At 53.5% G+C, this 19,107-nt stretch overlaps 2 protein-coding genes across 5 annotated transcripts in view; one reads left to right on the top strand and one right to left on the bottom strand.

Annotated features, from left to right (window-relative positions):
* The window catches only part of COLQ (collagen like tail subunit of asymmetric acetylcholinesterase), a 65,835-nt gene extending 60,192 nt beyond the window's left edge, over nucleotides 1–5,643 (top strand). For all 4 annotated transcript variants that reach the window (XM_069568564.1, XM_069568574.1, XM_069568541.1 and 1 more), the window contains exons 16-17: nucleotides 837–939; nucleotides 4,249–5,643. In XM_069568564.1, coding sequence (XP_069424665.1) covers nucleotides 837–939; nucleotides 4,249–4,318 — 173 coding nt within the window. In that variant the 3' untranslated portion in view covers nucleotides 4,319–5,643. The remainder of the gene's footprint in view (nucleotides 1–836; nucleotides 940–4,248) is intronic.
* An 8,753-nt stretch (nucleotides 5,644–14,396) lies between these two features.
* Nucleotides 14,397–19,107, bottom strand: part of EAF1 (ELL associated factor 1) — a 13,971-nt gene continuing 9,260 nt past the window's right edge. The window contains exon 6 of the mRNA XM_069568593.1: nucleotides 14,397–17,711. Within this exon, the coding sequence (XP_069424694.1) occupies nucleotides 17,665–17,711 (47 nt within the window). The 3' untranslated portion in view covers nucleotides 14,397–17,664. The remainder of the gene's footprint in view (nucleotides 17,712–19,107) is intronic.

Here is a 19,107-nt window from a genome sequence, read left to right as displayed (position 1 = left end):
AAACTAGGTGTGACGGGCATGGACGGCTGAAGCCTTGAGATCCCGTGAGCCGACGTCATGGGGATGGTCTGGGTGCTGTTGGGGCCGGACGCTCCTTCCCTGCACGGCTTCTTGGGCCCTGCAGTGAGGACCTGGGCTCCGGTTCGGGGACAGGAAGGCGCAGGTGCCCAGCGCGTGTCCCTCACCAGCCAAGAGCTTGGCAGGAGGAGCAGGGCACATAGGGCCGGTGGGTAAAGCGGCTGCTTCTCCGGGGAAGCTGCTCTTCCCCTGACGGTTCCGGGCTCCTAGGGTTCCACGGCTCTGCCCGCAGGCCCCTGGGCGCTCGTGGAGGTGACACGGCAGGAAGGACCGCCTAAGGGTCTCAAGCCCTATTGGCTCAGACACCCTTGTAAAGACGAGGGTTCATACTCCCGGCACCTCCCCTCGGATAAGAACAGAGCTGGCAGAAGACGTGGTCTGGTTTCCAGGGGGACACAGGGTTGCCTGGAGGCTCCCTGCAGACAGACCAGAGCCGCTCCCCTCTCCACCCCCACCCCAAGGCCATCACTGAGCCCGGGGCCCGCGGTCTCCCGACCCTGGCCGTGTGGGAACTGGCAGTGGTCCCGCGACGGGGGACAGCATCCACGCCCCAGGCTGGGACAAGGACACGAGGCTGGGGTGGGCTCTCGGCTGATGAGCGGAGGGCCTGCACCAGGGCCAGCGCCCCCTTCCATGGGACTGGGGTCTGGACCCTTGTGGAAGGCCGTGTGCGAGAGGAGGGCCCTTGCGGCCACGTGGTCCTGCCGGCCGCCCCCTCCCCGGCCCCTCAGGGCTGTGTCCCCCTTGTGTCCCTGCAGGCTGCCGCCGGGCCTACTGCGGAGACGGCCACCGGCACCGGGGCGTGGAGGACTGCGACGGCGCTGACTTCGGCCACCTGACCTGCGAGACCTATCTCCCCGGGTAGGGACCGCCTCGTGGGCTTGACCGCTCCCAGGCTCCCCACTTTCCTTCACAAATATGTTCCTGAGCAGCTCTGTGTGCCTGGGGCTTTGTGGACACTGCGGAATGGTGATGCCGCCCTGGCTCACATCACACACAGTCCTGGATCACGTCACACGCAGTCCCAGCTCATGTCACACTGCCCCGGCTCACGACACATGCAGCCCCAGCTCACGTTCAGTTCAGTTCAGTCACTCAGTCGTGTCCAACTCTTTGCGACCCCATGAATCGCAGCATGCCAGGCCTCCCTGTCTATCACCAACTCCCGGAGTTCACTCAGACTCATGTCCATTGAGTCGGTGATGCCATCCAGCCATCTCATCCTCTGTCGTCCCCTTCTCCTCCTGCCCCCAATCCCTCCCAGCATCAGAGTCTTTTCAAATGAGTCAGCTCTTCACATGAGGTGGCCAAAGTACTGGAGTTTCAGCTTTAGCATCATTCCTTCCAAAGAAATCCCAGGACTGATCTCCTTTAGACTGGACTGGTTGGATCTCCTTGCAGTCCAAGGGACTCTCAAGAGTCTTCAACAACACAGTTCAAAAGCATCAATTCTTTGGTGCTTAGCTTTCTTCACAGTCCAACTCTCACATCCGTACATGACCACTGGAATAACCATAGCCTTGACTAAACGGACCTTTGTTGGCAAAGTAATATCTCTGCTTTTTAATATGCTGACCCCAACTCATGTTATGCAGCCCCAACTCACATCACAGCAGCCCCGGCTCACGTCACACTGTCCCGGCTCACAACACATGCAGCCCTGGATCACGTCACATGCAGTCCCAGCTCACGTCACGCTGCCCCGGCTCACATCATGGGGCTGTGTCAGTACAGCCATGTGACCCAGCCCCACCTGGAGTCAGGGGGCCACCACCTCTAAACACCCCGTGGCTTGGGCTCAGCAGCTCTGTCCCCCCTTCTCCCGGGACCGGCCTGGTCTCCCGAGGAGTGGGCCTGCCCTTGGAGCGGGGCCCAGGGCACCGGGCAGGCATCTGTACCCTGAAAGCTCTGAAACTGCCCGGCAGGCCTGCGGGTGCCGCAGAGACCCTGTCAGCATTTGTAGCTCACTTTGCTGACCTCAGCTCCTCCAAGAGAACCCCAGGAACGCAGTGTTCCTGCCGGCACCCCAGCAGTTGTTTCTGAGGCCCCCTCGGTGGGCATCCGTGTGGGTCAGGATAAGCATGCCGGTGTCCTGGCCTCCACGAGGACATTTCCCGCACCCAGGGAGCCTCTGCCCCGCGAGGGGGGTCTCCTGAGTTCTGTTCAAGCAGAATGGCGCCCCCCACCCGACCTCACCAGACCAGGGCTGTGGGGCTTCTGGGAGAGCTAAGGAGGCCGCTGCTCCGCCAGGCCCCGGCCTGCGTCTCTCATGGCCCCAAAGTGGACAGCTGGGCCCTCAGGGATCCACCTCTCCAGCCCTTATTCCCTCCAGCTGTCCTCCTCTGTGGGATTGGACCCAAGCCCTGGGGAGGACTGGGGGACAGACCCCAGGCCCGCCCCTCTCCTCCAAGGAGGAGGGTCTCCTGATGCCTACCCCCAAATGCACAGCAACAAATCCAACTGGGGGGAAGAGCTCAGACTTGTTGTCATCCCTATTCCAAGCACCGCAGGCTGAGCCAAGACCCTGCCACCTCTGCGTGGGTCTGCATGCACCGCCCTTCTCTAAAGTAGGGAGGCTCCTGCCAGGCCCTGCCAGAGAGTTGGCGAAGGGTCTGAACTGGCTGAAGGCCTGTGGAGCCCACTGGGCGTGGGTAATCAGACCTGGGGTACAGAGTGGCACAGAACCCAGGACTTACCCTGGCTCCCTGCCGTTACTCTCTTAATCCCAAGAAGCCTCGGGGCATGCTTGGGAAAGTAGGTGTAAGGTAAGACAGAAACTCAGAATTAGCACTGGGGCATGTGTAGGCGTAGGCCGTGCTCTGCAACTTGGTAGCTGTAGTCTTTAAATAGCTGCACAGTTCAGTTCAGTTCAGTCGCTCAGTCGTGTCCGACTCTTTGCGACCCCATGAATCGCAGCACGCCAGGCTTCCCTGTCCATCACCAACTCCCAGAGTTCACTCAGACTCACGTCCATCGAGTCCGTGATGCCATCCAGCTATCTCATCCTCGGTCGTCCCCTTCTCCTCCTGCCCCCAATCCCTCCCAGCATCAGAGTCTTTTCTAGTGAGTCAACTCTTCGCATGGGGTGGCCAAAGTACTGGAGCTTCAGCTTTAGCATCATTCCTTCCAAAGAAATCCCAGGGTTGATCTCCTTCAGAATGGACTGGTTGGATCTCCTTGCAGTCCAAGGGACTCTCAAGAGTCTTCTCCAACACCACAGTTCAAACGCATCAATTCTTCGGCACTCAGCCTTCTTCACAGTCCAACTCTCACATCCATACATGACCACTGGAAAAACCATAGCCTTGACTAGACGGACCTTAGTCGGCAAAGTAATCTCTCTGCTTTTGAATATACTATCTAGGTTGGTCATAACTTTTCTTCCAAGGAGTAAGCGTCTTTTAATCTCATGGCTGCAGTCACCATCTGCAGTGATTTTGGAGCCCAAAAAAATAAAGTCTGACACTGTTTTTGTCTATTTCCCATGAAGTGATGGGACCAGATGCCATGATCTTCATTTTCTGAATATTGAGCTTTAAGCCAAATTTTTCACTCTCCTCTTTCACTTTCATCAAGAGGCTCATTAGTTCTTCTTCACTTTCTGCCATAAGGGTGGTGTCATCTGCATATCTGAGGTTATTGATATTTCTCCAGGCAATCTTGATTCCAGCTTGTGTTTCTTCCAGTCCAGCATTTCTCATGATGTACTCTGCATATAAGTTAAATAAGCAGGGTGACAATATACAGCCTTGACGTACTCCTTTTCCTATTTGGAACCAGTCTGTTGTTCCATGTCCAGTTACAGGTAAGCTGTTTAAATAAAGTTAAGAATCCAATTCTTCTGTCCCATTAACTTTGTTTCAAGATCTGTGGCCAGTGGCTGCCAAACTAGACAGCTTAGGAATAGTGCGGAGCCGTCTAAGGACGGAGCTGGAGGAGGGGGCGGTTGTCTCCAAGAGGCTGCGTCCAGGGCAAGCCTACCCACCAAGCCCATGCCCCCAGACCCCTCGGCTGTGCTCAAGGGGGAAAGCCCCGGAAGCCTGGACCCGGCTGCCCCAGGCCCTTAGGCAGCTGGCAGGGGGAGCAGCCGTTTGCCGAGGTTGCAGCGGAGTCCCAGGACGTGGCTGCGTCCCGGGCTCCTCCTGCCCACTGCCCCGTGTCCTCCCCCAGGTCGTACGGAGACCTGCGCTGCACCCCGTACTGCTTCATCGACTCCACGCCCTGCCGCTACTTCACCTGAGGGCCCCCAGGAGGAGGCGGTGCCCTGCAGCGCCGCCAGCAGCTTTTCCGCTCTCAGCAGACTGACTGACCTCGCCCCGACCTGGTCCAGTGTCCACCGCCTTCGTGCCACAGAAACAAAGGCAAACTCTCGCTGCTAAGACAAGCTTGTAACGCAGGCCGAATGGAGGAACCGAGGACCCCCGCGCCCTGTCTTCACCCCCAAGCCCCCGGCCTCCACCCCGCGCCCAGCGTGACCTTGCGGCGGGACGAATATACATGCCCGCAGGGCGCTTTGCCTTCCCGACGTCGCAGACTTGGCTCCGCACTGTTAGGCTCACATGGACTGTTTGCTCCCGTCCGCGGGGGGCGTCCGGAGGGGCAGCCTCTCCGCCCCTGTGACCTCTGGAAACGCAGGCATCTCCCCGGCCGCTGGCGGGGGGCTCCCCGGGCCTGGGAACCACCGGGTAGGGAGACGGGTTCTCTGGAGGTGGCCCCAGATCTTGGCCCGCTGAGAGATTCCCCGCGCCCCCCCACCCCGCCCCTGAGCTGGCCGCAGCCTCAGGCGGAGGCGGTTCCCTAGGCAAGCGCCCCAAATGTGAATAAGTACTGGCACGGCGGCCCACCCCGCGCTCTGCAGCCGCGCGGACGAGCGCAGAGCATCGGCCTTCTTCTGGACATTTCCAGAAGGGGCCGCTCTCAGGGCTCCCGGCCCGGCGCCGTCCTGACCTCCCCTGGCTCTGCGCGCGCGGTCTCCGTCCTGTGAACGTCCCAGTGTCCATCCATCTCTCCTTCGGGACGTGCGCCAGCAGCCGCGCCGTCGGGCTTTCCCGTCCGGGCCGCGCCGGCGTCTGTCCAGGGCGCCACTCCCGGAGCCCTGGGACCTCCCTCCCGGTCTGCGCGGCGCGTGGCTTTGTCCTCGCGTGCGCGCGCCTGAGCCCCGTTTCTACAGGATCGCTAGTCCTGCGCGTCCCTGAGCTGCCTTCCACCGTCGTATCCCCTGAGTGGGGCTTAGCTGTTGTTGGGAGACACGTCTTCCCCACTGCAACCTCATGGACCTGTTTGCTCCCAGATGGACGGACCCTCCCGCCCGTGTGTTCAGACTGTTCAGCGTGCCCGTGTCCTGGGCGCTTGGCAGTTGTGCTGCCGGCCTGTCGTGGGCGGGGTGGGCCCGGGGGTGGTGTCCCCAGAGGTGGACGCGTTGGTCAGTCTGGGTCCTTCCGCCTCTATTCCAAGTCCTGGGCTGATTGATATTCCACGGCCCACGTCTTTCCCATGTGAAGCCACCGCCTTCATCCCAGCATCTCTGGATGGGAAATGAAGAAATAAAAGGCCGTGTACTTCCCAGCTGTGGCTCTCTCTTCCCTGGGGGTTTGGGCTGCCGTCCTAGGACTCCTGGATAGGATGAGGGCTCTGAAATCAAGTCTGGTTCCCAGACTCCACAGAGGGTTCTAGAATGGGAAGGAGTCCTGCTCCCCTAGGGACAACTAATGTCCAAGGAAGGACACTCATGTCCCAGGTCACCAAGCCCAACTCAGCCCAGTTTGCTCAGCCAGCCCTGCCCCAACTTTGTTCTACCATCTCCTGTAGGAAATAATGCAGATCCAATACTGCCCTCGGAGCTGGCCAGGAGGGGCCACGTCCTGGGTCCCAGTGCTTGGGGGGCACTGTTCTGGCCTTCCTCTGGCTGTGAGCCTCCCCACAAGGCTGCAGGTACCAGGACACCCCACTCCCCACCTGAGTGGTCCTGAGCCTGTTTGCAGGGCTGCATGGCCCTCTCTGCACGCCTGTCCTCCTGAGTGTGGCTCACACGTACCTGTCAGCGTGAGGGAGGTGGTGGCCGGGGACAGGCTGTCTGCAGGGGTCATCGATGGAGCTTGGGCACACAGGCTAGGCCTCCACATGCACACACATCCTGGTGTGAGGTGGGCTGGGGCGGGGCTGGGCTGGGGACTGCTCTCCCTGAGGGGCCATGGGAGACTGAGGAATCTAAGAGGGCCAGGTCTTTATGAAGTTGTATTGTCAGGTAAGCAGAGCCTACTTAATGCATAAGTTTGTCAGCCTGATCCTCATGTAGGTACTCCTGTTGTGTGGGAGTCCCCATCTACGCTCTGGTCCTGGGACCCCACAGCATGAGAGGGGGGCCTGCCTCTAGCTCTGATGTTTCTAGGGAGAGTTTTGAAAGACTCCGGAGAGGATTCAAGGTGTTAAGACCATCTGTAGAGTCGTTCTTCCCCTTCAGGGTTCTGAAATGGGAAGATGAAAGCTCGGGGAAGGTGGGCCCTGGGCCCCCATGAATGCCAGCTCCGCGGTGTTAGGGGACAGCTTCCCCAGGGGTGGGGGCCCCTGGCCATCACAGGAACACCTCCCGGGGTCGTCTGCTGGTCATGCAAGGAGCTGAATTGGGCTAGAGGGGCTGGGAGGGTGCTGAGCTGCGAGACCCCCATGCCTGGTTCACGCCTGGTCCATCACTTCCCACAGCCTCCGTTTCCTACCCTGAGAAACGCGAGACAGAGGCTGACTTTCCCTCCACCTCCAACTGATGATTTCTGCTGGTGGACGCTGCCCTCGGGCTGTAACTGGGCTAGTCCTCGGACGGGTCATGGATTCCCTCAGCTACTCTCCAGCTATCAGGCAGAGTGGCTGAGAATGGCAAGGCCTTCAGAATACAGTCGCCAAAGGAGGCTGTGTCCAGATGCTCTTGCTGGCAAGTAGCAGAAAATCCAACTTTGATTTAAACTGTAGGGTAGAATTTATTGGCTCAGATCACCAATGTGAGTTCTAGGAGTGGATTGGAAGTCGGGAAAGTTCAATCAAGGCTCTTGCTCTGTCTCTTTGCTTGATCTGTCCTCTCAGCTCTCTGCACCTCTCCTGTTCATGTTAGGGTGGCCACAAGCTGACTGCTCCAGTTTCAGGCTGACATCTGCAGCTTGCAATGTCCACAGGAAGACAGAACATCTATTCCAGTGGCTCTCAAGAACTTCGATTTTTTTTCCCGAGGAGTCCCCAGAAAATCTTGTCTTGAGTCTTCTTGACCTGAGTCTTGTTGACACGCCCATTCTTGAACCAGTTCCTATTATCAGAAAAAAAGCTGCCTGCTGATCAGATCATAGTTGGGTTCCTGAATGCAGGATGGCACAAGTTTTAAGATTACCCTTAGCCCACACCTTGGGAATTTTCCAGAAGCACATAGGCTGTGTGGGGAGGGGGTGGCTGCTGGACTGGGTGTCAGGGAGCAGGAATGGAGCCTGGGGGCTGAGTACACAGGTCTATTACAGGACCCGTCTCTCTGGTTTTGCTTTTCCGTTTGGCAGGAATGGGTGCTGAGCCACTTAGGGTGAACCCTTGGCAGCCCTCCCCTCCAGAAGGCTCCGGGTTGGTTCTTATGGGTCTACTTGGAGAGGCTGGCTCTCTGAGGGTGAGGCCGGTCATGAAAGATGTGGTGTAGCTTGTGAAGAAAACCAGAGGACTTAGATGCACAAATCTGGATTTGAACCCTGGCTCTGTCCCCAGGGAGACTATCCTACTTAATTTGCCTAATGTCTCTGAGTCTCTGCTTTCTCATGTGAGTCTCAGTTCTCATCTGGGAATTGTTGTTGCTAAGTTGTGTTCAACTCTCTGTGACCCCATGGGACTGTAGCCCACCAGGCTCCTCTGTCTATGGGATTTCCCAGCCAAAACACCGGAGTGGGTTGCCATTTCCTCCTCTAGGTGATCATCCTGACTCAGGTATTGAACCTGCATCCACTGAATTTTAGGCAGATTCTTTACCACTGAGTTACCTGGGAAGGCCATGCACTGGGAATAATTGTACCTTATTCAGCATTGTGCTGAATTTCAGAGACTGGTGGAAAACTATAAAGTTATGAAAAACTCGAGATGTTGTTCCTGAAAACCTCTCTCGGAAGCTCTGCATCTAGGGCAGAAACTGAAACCGCCTCTCTGGTGAAGGGGTGCACACGGCTCAGGTCCTCCAGGCGAGAATGGAACATTCCTTTTTTTTTTTTCATTTTATTTTAAAATCAACTTCGTATAATTGGAGAATAATTCCTTTACAATATGGTGATGGTTTTTGCCGTACATCAGCATGAATCTGCCACGGGTATACATGTGTCCCCCATCCTGAACCTCCCCCCCCCACCTCCCTCCCCACCCCCTCCCTCTGGGTTGTCCCAGAGCACTGGCTTTGGGTGCCCGGCTTCATGCATCAGACTTGCCCTGGTCATTCATCTATTTCACATGTGGTAATGCCCATGTTTCAGTGCCATCCTCTCGAATCATCCCCTCCTCGCCTTCTCCCACAGAGTCCAAAAGTCTGTTCTTCACATCTGTGTCTCCTTTGCTGCCTTGCATGCAGGATCAACAGTACCGTCTTTCTAAATTCCGTGTATATGCATTGATAAGACAGCATTGGTCTTTCTCTTTCTGTCTTACTTCATAATAAGCTTCCTGACTTACGACAGGCTTACAGACTGCAAAGTTTTGACAGCCCGTGATTTTAGTCTCAAAGCTTCGCAGTGATTTCTGCGTGGGTGGCAAGAGTGACAAGGTGAGGCTGGGGGTGTCACTGGAAAGAAGGCGTGATGATGACCCTTCAGAGCTGCAGTGACCGGGGGACAGATTGCTTCCTGCTAACTCTCAGTTACCAATGGCTGGGCCTGCAGTCTGTGAACAGGGCATGGGGGCTGACTTGCGCTCTCCCAGTCTGAACTGCCTTTTTACTCTTTCACCAGTAATGGGAGCCCAAGCTCTGTTAAACTGATCCCCAAGGATCCACCCCTGGCTGGGATACCCTACACCAGCCCAGGTGCTCCCATCATCACTAAGGAAGTGTGGGGATGGGGTTTGACCCCAGGCAAAGTTGTTTGAGTAACAACTTGGTAAGCAGTCTCTGCAGGAAAGTTGGTAATGAGGACAGAAGAGCCAAGGCTTGGGAAGATGGCAGGATGAAATTTCTGCGCATCTTGGGGCAGGCACACTTGTCATCCATCACCCTGAGAGCAGGGCACACGTGGGTCAAACTGCTTAACCCTCCACATTTCGTCACAATTAACGAGCCAACCCCAGTGACTGCTTTACTTGGGTTATCCACCCGAGCCCTCCCCTAGAGTGGACGGAACAGATTTAAAGTTTCAAGGAAACTCAGATCTTCCTTTTGTGTGATAACAATGAGTGCACAGCTCGAGGACCTCAGCGACTCACCAAGGAAGCTGTTACCCTGGAGCAGCCAGGTTATCACCACGGACGCAGAGGCTCCAGGGTGTGGGCTAGTCCCCCACGCACACCTGTGTGTAACCATCCTGGCGGGGCTGGGGCGGGGGTGGGGGGCACACACCATGCAGGAGTGAAGGAATGACGAGTTGGGCCTCCCTGGTGGCTCAGACAGCAAAGAACCTGCCTGCAGTGTGCAAGACCTGGGGTCGATCCCTGGGTTGGGAAGATCCCCTAGAGGAGGGAGGGCATGGCAACCCACTCCAGTATTCTTGCCTGAAGGATTCCATGGACAGAGGAGACTGGCGGGCTACAGTCCATGGGGTCGCAAAGAGTCAGACAAGACTGAGCGATTAAGCACACATACACACCCATCAGGTCATCCAGCACCCAACCCCCTGAGAAACAGAGGAAAAGGACGCACGCTGCCTTTATCAAAGGGGCTTTCTCTCTGGGGGCTCACCTGCGCTCCTTTCAGCCCCAGGCAGCTGACTTTTAGACAAGCCTCTAAGAAACAACCTTACCAAACCAGCCATTTCCCCTGCCTCTCTTCCCCGCCTGCCCCAGTCCCTTCACAGAAAGGGAAAGGAGCCCACATCACAGTGAAATTCTGCCCCTAGTCATTTCAAGGGCAATGATGAATTTTGTCTTCGATGTTCCAACTTATAAACAGTACCTACCACACTCCACGGGTGTCCCACCCCAGTCACCTTCATCCAACAACTAGATGGGAAGTTCCCGGCAGTCATCGTGGTCACAGGTCATCACTGAGGCTTATCAAGGGAATTATATCCTGGGGCGGTGGTTCTCAAGATTTAGGGTTCGTCAGAATGAGCTGAAGGGCTGGTCATTCTGACCCAGCAGGTCTGGGGTGTGAGAATTCGGGTCTCTAACAAGATCCCAGGGATGCTGATGCTGCTGGACAGGGGACCTAGGAGCCTGCTCTGGGTAGATGTCTCACCTGAGAACCACCACAGTTCAGTCCAGTCCAGTTGCTCAGTCGTGTCTGACTCTTTGCAACCCCATGGACTGCCGCCAGGCCTCCCTGTCCATCACTAACTCCCGGAGTTTACTCACACTCATGTCCATTGAGTCGGTAATGCCAGCCAACCATCTCATCCTCTGTTGTCCCCTTCTCCTCCTGCCCTCAATCTGTGCCAGCATCAGGGTCTTTTCAAATGAGTCAGCTCTTCACATCAGGTGGCCAAAGTACTGGAGTTTCAGCTTCAGCATCAGTCCTTCCAAAGAATATTTAGGACTGATTTCCTTTAGGATGGACTGGTTGGATCTCCTTGCAGTCCAAGGGACTCTCAAGAGTCTTCTCCAACACCACAGTTCAAAAGCATCAATTCTTCGGTGCTCAGCTTTCTTTATAGTCCAACTCACACCCACACATGACTACTGGAAAAGCTATAGCCTTGATGAGATGGACCTTTGTTGGTAATGTCTCTGCTTTTTAATATGCTGTCTGCTGCTGCTGCTGCTAAGTCACTTTAGTCATGTCCGACTCTGCACAACCCCATAGACGGCAGCCCACAGGCTCCTCTGTCCCTGGGATTCTCCAGGCAAGAATACTGGAGTGGGTTGCCATTTCCTTCTCCAATGCATGCATGCATGCTAAATTGCTTCAGTCATGTTTGACTCTGTGCAACCTCATTTCTAGGTTGGTCATAACTTTCCTTCCAAGGAGTAAGCGTCTTTTAACTTCATGGCTGCAGTTACCATCTGCAGTGATTTTGGAGCCCAAAGCAGACAAGGCCACAAATGCAGGGGAGACAGCTGGGGACCCTGAGTGAGTAGCTCTTTCATTCATTGAAGGAGGATGGGTCTGTGTCCCTTCCTCTTGAATCTCGGTGAGCCTTTGACGGCTCTGACCGATAGAACACTGTGGAGGTGTGACTTCGGGGCCAGGTCATAAAAGGCCATGCAGCTTCTCAGAACACATGTCCTACAGGAAGCAATCAGCGTTAGGACGACACGCTCCCTCAGCCGGCCTTGCTAGAGAGGCCAGGTGTGGCCCCAAACAAGCCTGCGTCCAGGCAACCCCGCCGCGGGCCAGACACAGGAGAGAAGGCGGGCCTGTCCATCTGCTGACTAACATCAGTTGAAGCCACAGAAAGCAAAATTGCCCAGCCCAGCTCTGTTCTAGTTCTAAAAGATTCCATCATATGAAATGGCTATCTTTTTAAGCCACAAAGTTTTGGGTCAATTTGATACTTAGCAATAGGTAATCAGAGCGGCGCACTGGGTTGGAAAGGGTAGGTTAGCAAACCACATGCAGTGAATGGACGGGGCCCTACGGGAGCCCGTGGCCTGGGCTTGGCACCCTCTGCAGGGATCAGTTCAGGTCTGCCTTAGCTCCTCTGGCCTTCCATCCACCCATCTGGCCAGGAGAAAAGCCAGAGGCCGGAGCAGCCTTAGCGATCCTGTGGCCCAAGGTTCCCAGGCAAGCTGGGGACACGCCACCCACTGGCAGGGCGGGGCAGGGTGGGGCAGGTGGAGAATGACTGCAGTAATCACCCAATAATTGCCACAGCTCCCGAGATCCAGTGAAGTTTGTCTTTCCTCCATGGGTTCCTGCCGCCCTTGATCCTGAACTCAGCCCAGTGACCTCCTTTGGTCAATGAGGTGTCAGCAGTCGTGGTGTCCAGAGCCCCTGCCGCTGCCATGGCCAGGTGCCCAGGCCCGGCCCCTGGAGGATGGGACATGGAGTTGACCTGAGCGGCCCGCGCTGTGTGGGCTGAGGTCACCCCAGACCGATCTGTCAGACCCCAGGCACAGGAAGGGATCAAGACCAGAACCGTCCAGCCAGATCCAGTCTAAATTGCAAAATGAATACTTACTATCTTAAGCGTCCAGCTTTGGGATGGTTTGTTACCTACTGCTGTAACGGCAACAGTTCACTGAGGATCAGACTCCCTTAGGTGATGGACACGCACCGCCACTCCCGAGAGTCTGGGCTGTCTCCCATGGCATGGGAGACACTTGCAGGGTACGTGGCCAAGGATTCCTAGCCTTGTTCTCTGAGTGTGTAACTGTGTTCAGCCCAAATCCACCGAGCACCCAACAGGTCAAAGACACCAGCGAATTCAAAAGGAACGTGGTCACTTCCAGCCTGGGAGTTGTCAGGGGCACCAAGACCACCAGACAGGAGTGGGTGCTGCTGCAGCCCAGGTGTGGAGCGCGAGGAGGCAGGGGGGTCGCTTCCAGACTGTGTCAACTGGGGGTCAGGGGTGTGCGTGAGCCCTCTGTTGCAGCATGGCGGTCCAGGTGAGCTAAAGCGACTAGGAGACACATCTAGGGAGTCAGTTTAATGCCCCCAGGGTTCTCAGACCAGTACAGCCTCAGACTCCATGCGGCTTGCTACAGCTGTCCTTTAGTTCTGATCTTCACGCCTCTTAAAACAGAAGTATAAATCCTAACGATCAGAAACACCAAATTAAAAAGGGAATCAATTTAGATAATTAGCCTTAAGCACAAAGGATTCTTAACAGAACCCTGCCGGAAGCCAGCGTGAGGAATCCCGCCCGTGACAAGGTCATGAGGAAGGAAGCTGACACATGCAAGGCGTGATCAGACTTCAGGGGTCCCCCTGGAAATTCCTAAGCATGTACCCCAACAAAAGAACAAAAATCTGCCGGCTTTTGTGCTCGGCTTTTCCACTTTTCCGATATTCTCTGGAAAAAAGTCAACTCAGAGCTTTAGTCTTCTGCATTTGAAAGGGATGTTTCAGTTAAACCCCCTGATCGCTCTCTAGCTTGCCTAACAGGTTCCCTAGACCTCTCACAGCTTGTGAATTGCTTACAGCCCCCCATCCTCGAGAGGCATAAAGCTTAAAAGCATCTTAAAGATACAGAGCCTTTTCTAAAGTTAAAAATCATATTGGTGATGGGTTTTCACTGTTGAGTCAATGACTGTTGCCAGGCCTCCATATTTTTTATCTTTTAACACCTGAAGGATATTAATCAATGTAATTGGGATATAGAAAAAGGAGTATAGTAGTTTTGATGTTAGCAACACTAGACTTTTGAGTTAATTACTTTTCTTTTGTTATAAATCACTGTACTCCTTTCTCTTGTTATAACCTGCTGTATCTTTGCTATGTAAGAATGTAACTTTATTTAGTGCTTTCTGAGAGTGGCACCAGACTTTGGGAAGATCAACACAAATAAGTCTTCTGATTGATAAACCCTTATCAGAAAAAAGGCTGTAAAATGTTAATTGGCCCTTTTGGCCAGAAGATGATGTAAATCACCTAAGACTTGTGTATACAATTAGGTATGCAGAGAGAAAAGCCTGGTTTTGATAAGAGTCTGAACTGTTAACCCTGCATAACTTTGTGTTACCCACTGATCTCCATGTTTTATCAAAAGTATAAAAGGCCTTCTGAACAACTGGGGCTGGAGCCAGTCGCTGGACTGGTTTCCCCCGTGTCTCTCTCTCTCTCTCTCTCTTTTTCTCCCTCTCCCTCCCTCTCCTCTTTACTTTAATTTCAGGCTGAATTCCCATCTGGGGCGCGGAGGCTCGCCAAGTCTACTTACTTGCCCTGGCTGTTAAAACCCGCGCGAAAGGGAGCCTAAGGCGAGGCACCCTTAGATATTTAAGCGGGCGCCGGTGGCCCAACGTAGATGGTGCAAATTCCTTGTCTGGAATTTTATTGGTCTTCCGCGTAAACCAAGTTATTCAGCCCTCTTTCTCCACTTAATCTTCCTACTACACTATTTGTTCCTAATCTAATCTTATATTAATAAATAAATAAGTTTTTTCCTCGCCAACTCCATCCACCCTTTGAATTCCCTGGATCCACCGGGGCTGGACCCCGGCAGAACCCTACATTTTTCAGACTCCTAGATCGATTTCTAGTAAAAAAAGAAAACTCAAGAAATGTATATTGCTGACCTTCATTTTTTACTTAAATATAGTGATTTTTTTTAAAAGAGTAAACCAAAAAAAAAAACCTTTACAGCAAATATTTTGCATAAATATAAACATGCATGTCTACTTCATAATTAAGCAAAATAAAACTTTCAGGCACAAGATTTTAATAATCATTAAAGAACGAGACAATGAATTCAAGACAGAAATAACAGGAGCAACAAAGACATTTCATGACATTTCAATTGGTCTTGTCGTCCAACCTACTGGTTAAGGCCTGAGTTTTATGGATCCTACCTTTCTCACCAAACGGAAACATACACTGTGGCTGTACCTGGTGCATACCCACATGAGACACAATTACCCTTTCAGATAGTGTAATAAATACATCACATGCACACCCCCCCCACACCCTACTTAGGCAGCCTCTCAAATACGGAAGTAATAAGGATCTTGGAATTTTCAAGTTTTCCCACCACTGAAACACATACACATTAAAACTACACTTTAAAAAAATGATTCTGCTACAGAAATAAAAGAGTTGATGAGTGGCGTCCTGACACAGCTCTAGTCTGTTTCCCCGAACCACGCCAGTACAGCGGCTTGCTTGCCATGGCTCCTCAGATGCTTCGGACTGAAGTCATCACACTTCACTGCACCCAGTGACAGATGGTACACAGAACAAAGGAAAGGCCGTTTTAACACTTCAGTCGGACAGTCTCCAGCTGTCCCCAGAAGCCAGGAGTGTCCCCGCGGTTCTGTGCCCTCTTCCCACCAGGCCATGAGCCTCTCCAGTCTGCTCCCGCGAGCTCCAGGGAAGAGAGAGGAGAACCACAGGGCCCGCCCGGGGTCTGCGCCAACCAGCACTTGAGCAAGGGGAAGGTCCGTGTGGGCTGGTGGCACCCACAGAGCCCCGTGAGCGGGGCCAGGGCAGGTGGCTGACAAGGCACAGAGGCAGGAAGAACAGGTCCAGCTTGGCTGGCAGGAGGGCACTCATGAGGGGGAGTCTGTGAGGCTGGAGGCTCCATTTCCAAAAAGAAAGGATTCCTTACCCTGCAGGGCAAAGCTGGAGGGCGTGCAGAGGCAACCGGCAGAGACTTGTGCAGAGAACAGAACTGGGGCTGGGCCAGCTGCTGTGACAGGCCTGTAGGGCCGGCACGCGGGGATGGGGCGGGGGCTGCATGCAGAGCCCACCCCCGACAGGCCATCGGCAGGCACTGCCGATGCACCAGCAGACCCTGGACAGGCCCAGACCCCAGGCTGGCCACGCACATCAAGCCTCTGAGGGGAGGAAAAGAGGGAGAGACTTAAATAGATCTAGCTTTAGTCCAAGTTCCCGGTGCCCGTCCCAGCCTGAGCAAGTGAAGAGCGGTGAAACAATGCCCACATCCAGAAACAATTCACGTCTCCCAACCATCACCTTCGGGGTTCCCTGGCAGCTCAGACAGGAAAGCATCCCCCTGCAGTGCAGGAGACCTGGCTTCGATTCCTCACTCAGGAAGATCCCCTGGAGAAGGAAATGGCAACCCACTCCAGTATTCTTGCTGGAGAATCCTATGGACAGAGGAGCCTGGCGGGTTCCGGTCCATGGGGTCGCAAAGAGTTGGACATGAGTGAGTGACTAACACACAACCACGACCTTGTCATTATCAAGAAATTAAAAACAACCAATTCATTGTAAGTAAGTTCCTACCTGCCATGAACTCCATGAAGCTGCATGACGGGCAGAGGACCCAGCACAGGCGCTGGCGTGAGCCCTTAGCGCAGCTGGTGGCTGCCCGGCCCCCGCTCTAGCTTACTGGAGCCACCGTGCAAGGGACACAGGTGACTTTGTGAGGCTCAACTCAAAGCCCCTGCCACCAATCACCTAGCTCCTTCCTGGGTCCAGACTGCTTCCTTCCACTAGCCAAGGAGGGAGAGGTCACCAGCGGGAGAAAGGTCAGTCTTCACGTTCTCAATACGGCTAAATCGAAGCCAACAGACATTTCTCAGGACGTAATCATTCAAATGACAGAAGTGGGTGACTCCACACTAATGCACTGACTGTGGGAAGACTTATCACACATCCACTGTGTACGGAACGCTTCCTAGTGACCAGTTCCCCCCCATAACGGATTCATCTGGAAATGGCACACCGCAGAAGGCAATCCCGTGACTTTCTTCTGGTTGTGTATAAAAAACAAGCCACTTGGGACTCAAACACCAACAGCGGTGCAAAAGCAAGAACTGGGGAGCCCTGCCAACACCTGCTCATTGCACACTGCGTGCCTCCCACCCAGACCGCAGTCTGGAGAGCAGCTGCTGGCCCATGTGCCCAGAGGCCTCCTCACCTCAGCCCTCCCGTTCGTCCCCGCTGGCAGCCTCCGAAAGAAGCCCGCGTTATGGACCCATGCAGAGCTGAAAGCCCCAGTTTAAGCGAGTCGTGGGCATCAGCACCATGGCTGCTGGCTTCCTTTGCTCCCCACCCCACTCACGAGGGACTGATGTATTCAGGGACTGCGTGGATCGAAACTGGAGAGAAGGAGCCCACACTTCTATCTTTTGGAATCCAGGAAAAGCTCTGATGCACAACACAGCTCTTACACAGGCCCATGGACAAGACTCTCTGGTTCCAGTAAGAGATTTAGGGGCAGCAGTGGGAAGGCCTGGCCTGGGGCAAGACACTGGCCCCACACCAGCCACGCACGTCCCTTCCTCATCTGCAGGCATGGGTCTGAGCCACGACTCCAGGCCCCCCCCACGGACGCTCTCGTACCCCTTCCTGAAGTCCGTTTCCACACAGGCCTGCCAGGCTGGGTCAGGCAGAACCTCCTCACCACCGCAGGTCCATAGCTGGAAGTGGCTGGAACACGCGTCTGTGCTGGGGTTTGAGGCTGCCCTCTCCCCCGACCCCTCCTTTCACTGGGGCAAACCATTTGGCCACATTGGTGGCTGCTAAGGTTTGACACTGAAGCACTGGCCAGAAGTGGCCTTTGAGGAACCTAGACCAGGGCACATTTGTCTGGTTTCCATTAACAGTGTTAACCAAATAGAGATACAATTCTGTTAGTTCTGCTATAGATCTACTTAAAACTTTGAAACGTTGAGATTGTTCAAAAATTACGTGAGAAAATCACCCATCACCACTAAGTTAAAGACATGCACATCTGAGTGCTTCAGAGCCTCCAATTCCTCCTAGAGTCATGATCCCCACATTTTCCTCTCAGCGTGGACTGCACGCTAAAGCAGCCTGTTCTCGCGGCAGATCTGTGCACCAAAAAGTTGATTTCAAAAGATCCGGCTCTAGTCATCACTGTCACTGCCAGACTCGCTCAACTGCAAGTCATTTCCTATAAAGAGAAAACAGAATCAGACCAAAAGGACACAAGTTTAAAAACAACGCCCCCATGGTTCTTTGGTTGCCCGTCTGGGCTCTCATGCTCCAGTAACACCAGGCTGGTTCAGTTTAATTATGGAGGAAAACTGATTTGGCTCAGCCACAAAACTGGTGCCGTCAAAGTTTTAAAAGAATTGCTATTTTTGCATCTGCAAAGGACAGCAATACTGCGCACTGAGGCAGAGCGGGGAAGGACTGGGTTACACAGTGTTTACATGTCTCAATAAACAGTAAAAACTAGCCATAAATTGACTACTTAGTGGAATTGTTCATATCAGGTTTCTTCATAAGAGTGAAAATAATAATGCCCAGTTGGGTTTCCTGGTCAGGCAGCTAAATTCTGTCTACGCCAATAACCTGCTAACGCAGCATACACACACCCCCAGCCCCTCTGGCTGGAACAGTCACGTTACTTTACACTTCAGATCTGAACTGCTGAGCTCTGTAAAACCTTAAATTTTGTTCAGCGTGCAACATCTAGGTTTAGAAGTGAAGAATGTAAAGATTTTCCACCTAAAAGAATAAGAGGACTCACAGGACCCCAGCTGATACCACCTAGAATAGAACAAAAGTGAACTTCTACATTTCTGGATCACTGATCTCTGGGCCGCCTCCGCTCAGGGTGTTCTCAGGACCCCAGGGTCCCCGAGGCCCTTTCAGAACACCCCCAAGCTCCTCCCTTTTCTAACTATAAACCTTTGTGACGCCAGATTTTCTTCATCGACTTCAACCCACACAACTGATGGCAAGGCTGAATGCAGAAGCAGATGTAAGACTCCCTACTTTGTAAAAGAGATTCGCAAAATTTTAAAGCAATGTTACTCTTCACACTGAATATTTTCTTATTTAGAAAACTTTTCATAAAAGTGTTATTTTTATTATCATATGGCTGATTGTGATTTTTTCAGATGAATTACTGAGTATTTTAAGCATGTCTCAGTTTTAATTTCTAATGTGGTAAAACATGGACACAAGCTACTAAAAACTCCTTGGAGTCCTCAATAATTTTTATGACATAAAGAGGTCTGAGACCAATAAAGGTGACCCCTACTGTTCCAGACATGGGAAGGAGGGCACAGCACAAGCGAGTAGTTCCAATCAGAAGAGCCGAGCACCATCGCTTACGAAGAAGGTAACGTGCATGTGAACAGCTCAGCATAATGGAGCTGAAGACTCAGTTCTGAGATTTCTTATTTGACGCAGGTTCAAACTGATCCATTTGTTTTTTGGAGGAAAAAATATAATGCACGTTACCATTTAGGAAAATAATGCCATCATCACTCTCTATGTTTTCACATTAGGGTTTAGGAAATTTGTGCTATTTACTGTGACTTCAGGGTCTGTAAGTT

This window comes from Ovis canadensis, chromosome 1 (genome assembly GCF_042477335.2).
Source record: "Ovis canadensis isolate MfBH-ARS-UI-01 breed Bighorn chromosome 1, ARS-UI_OviCan_v2, whole genome shotgun sequence".
NCBI lineage: Eukaryota > Metazoa > Chordata > Mammalia > Artiodactyla > Bovidae > Ovis > Ovis canadensis.
Note: the sequence above shows the minus strand (reverse complement) of the source record. Positions and strands in the feature narration are given on the sequence as shown.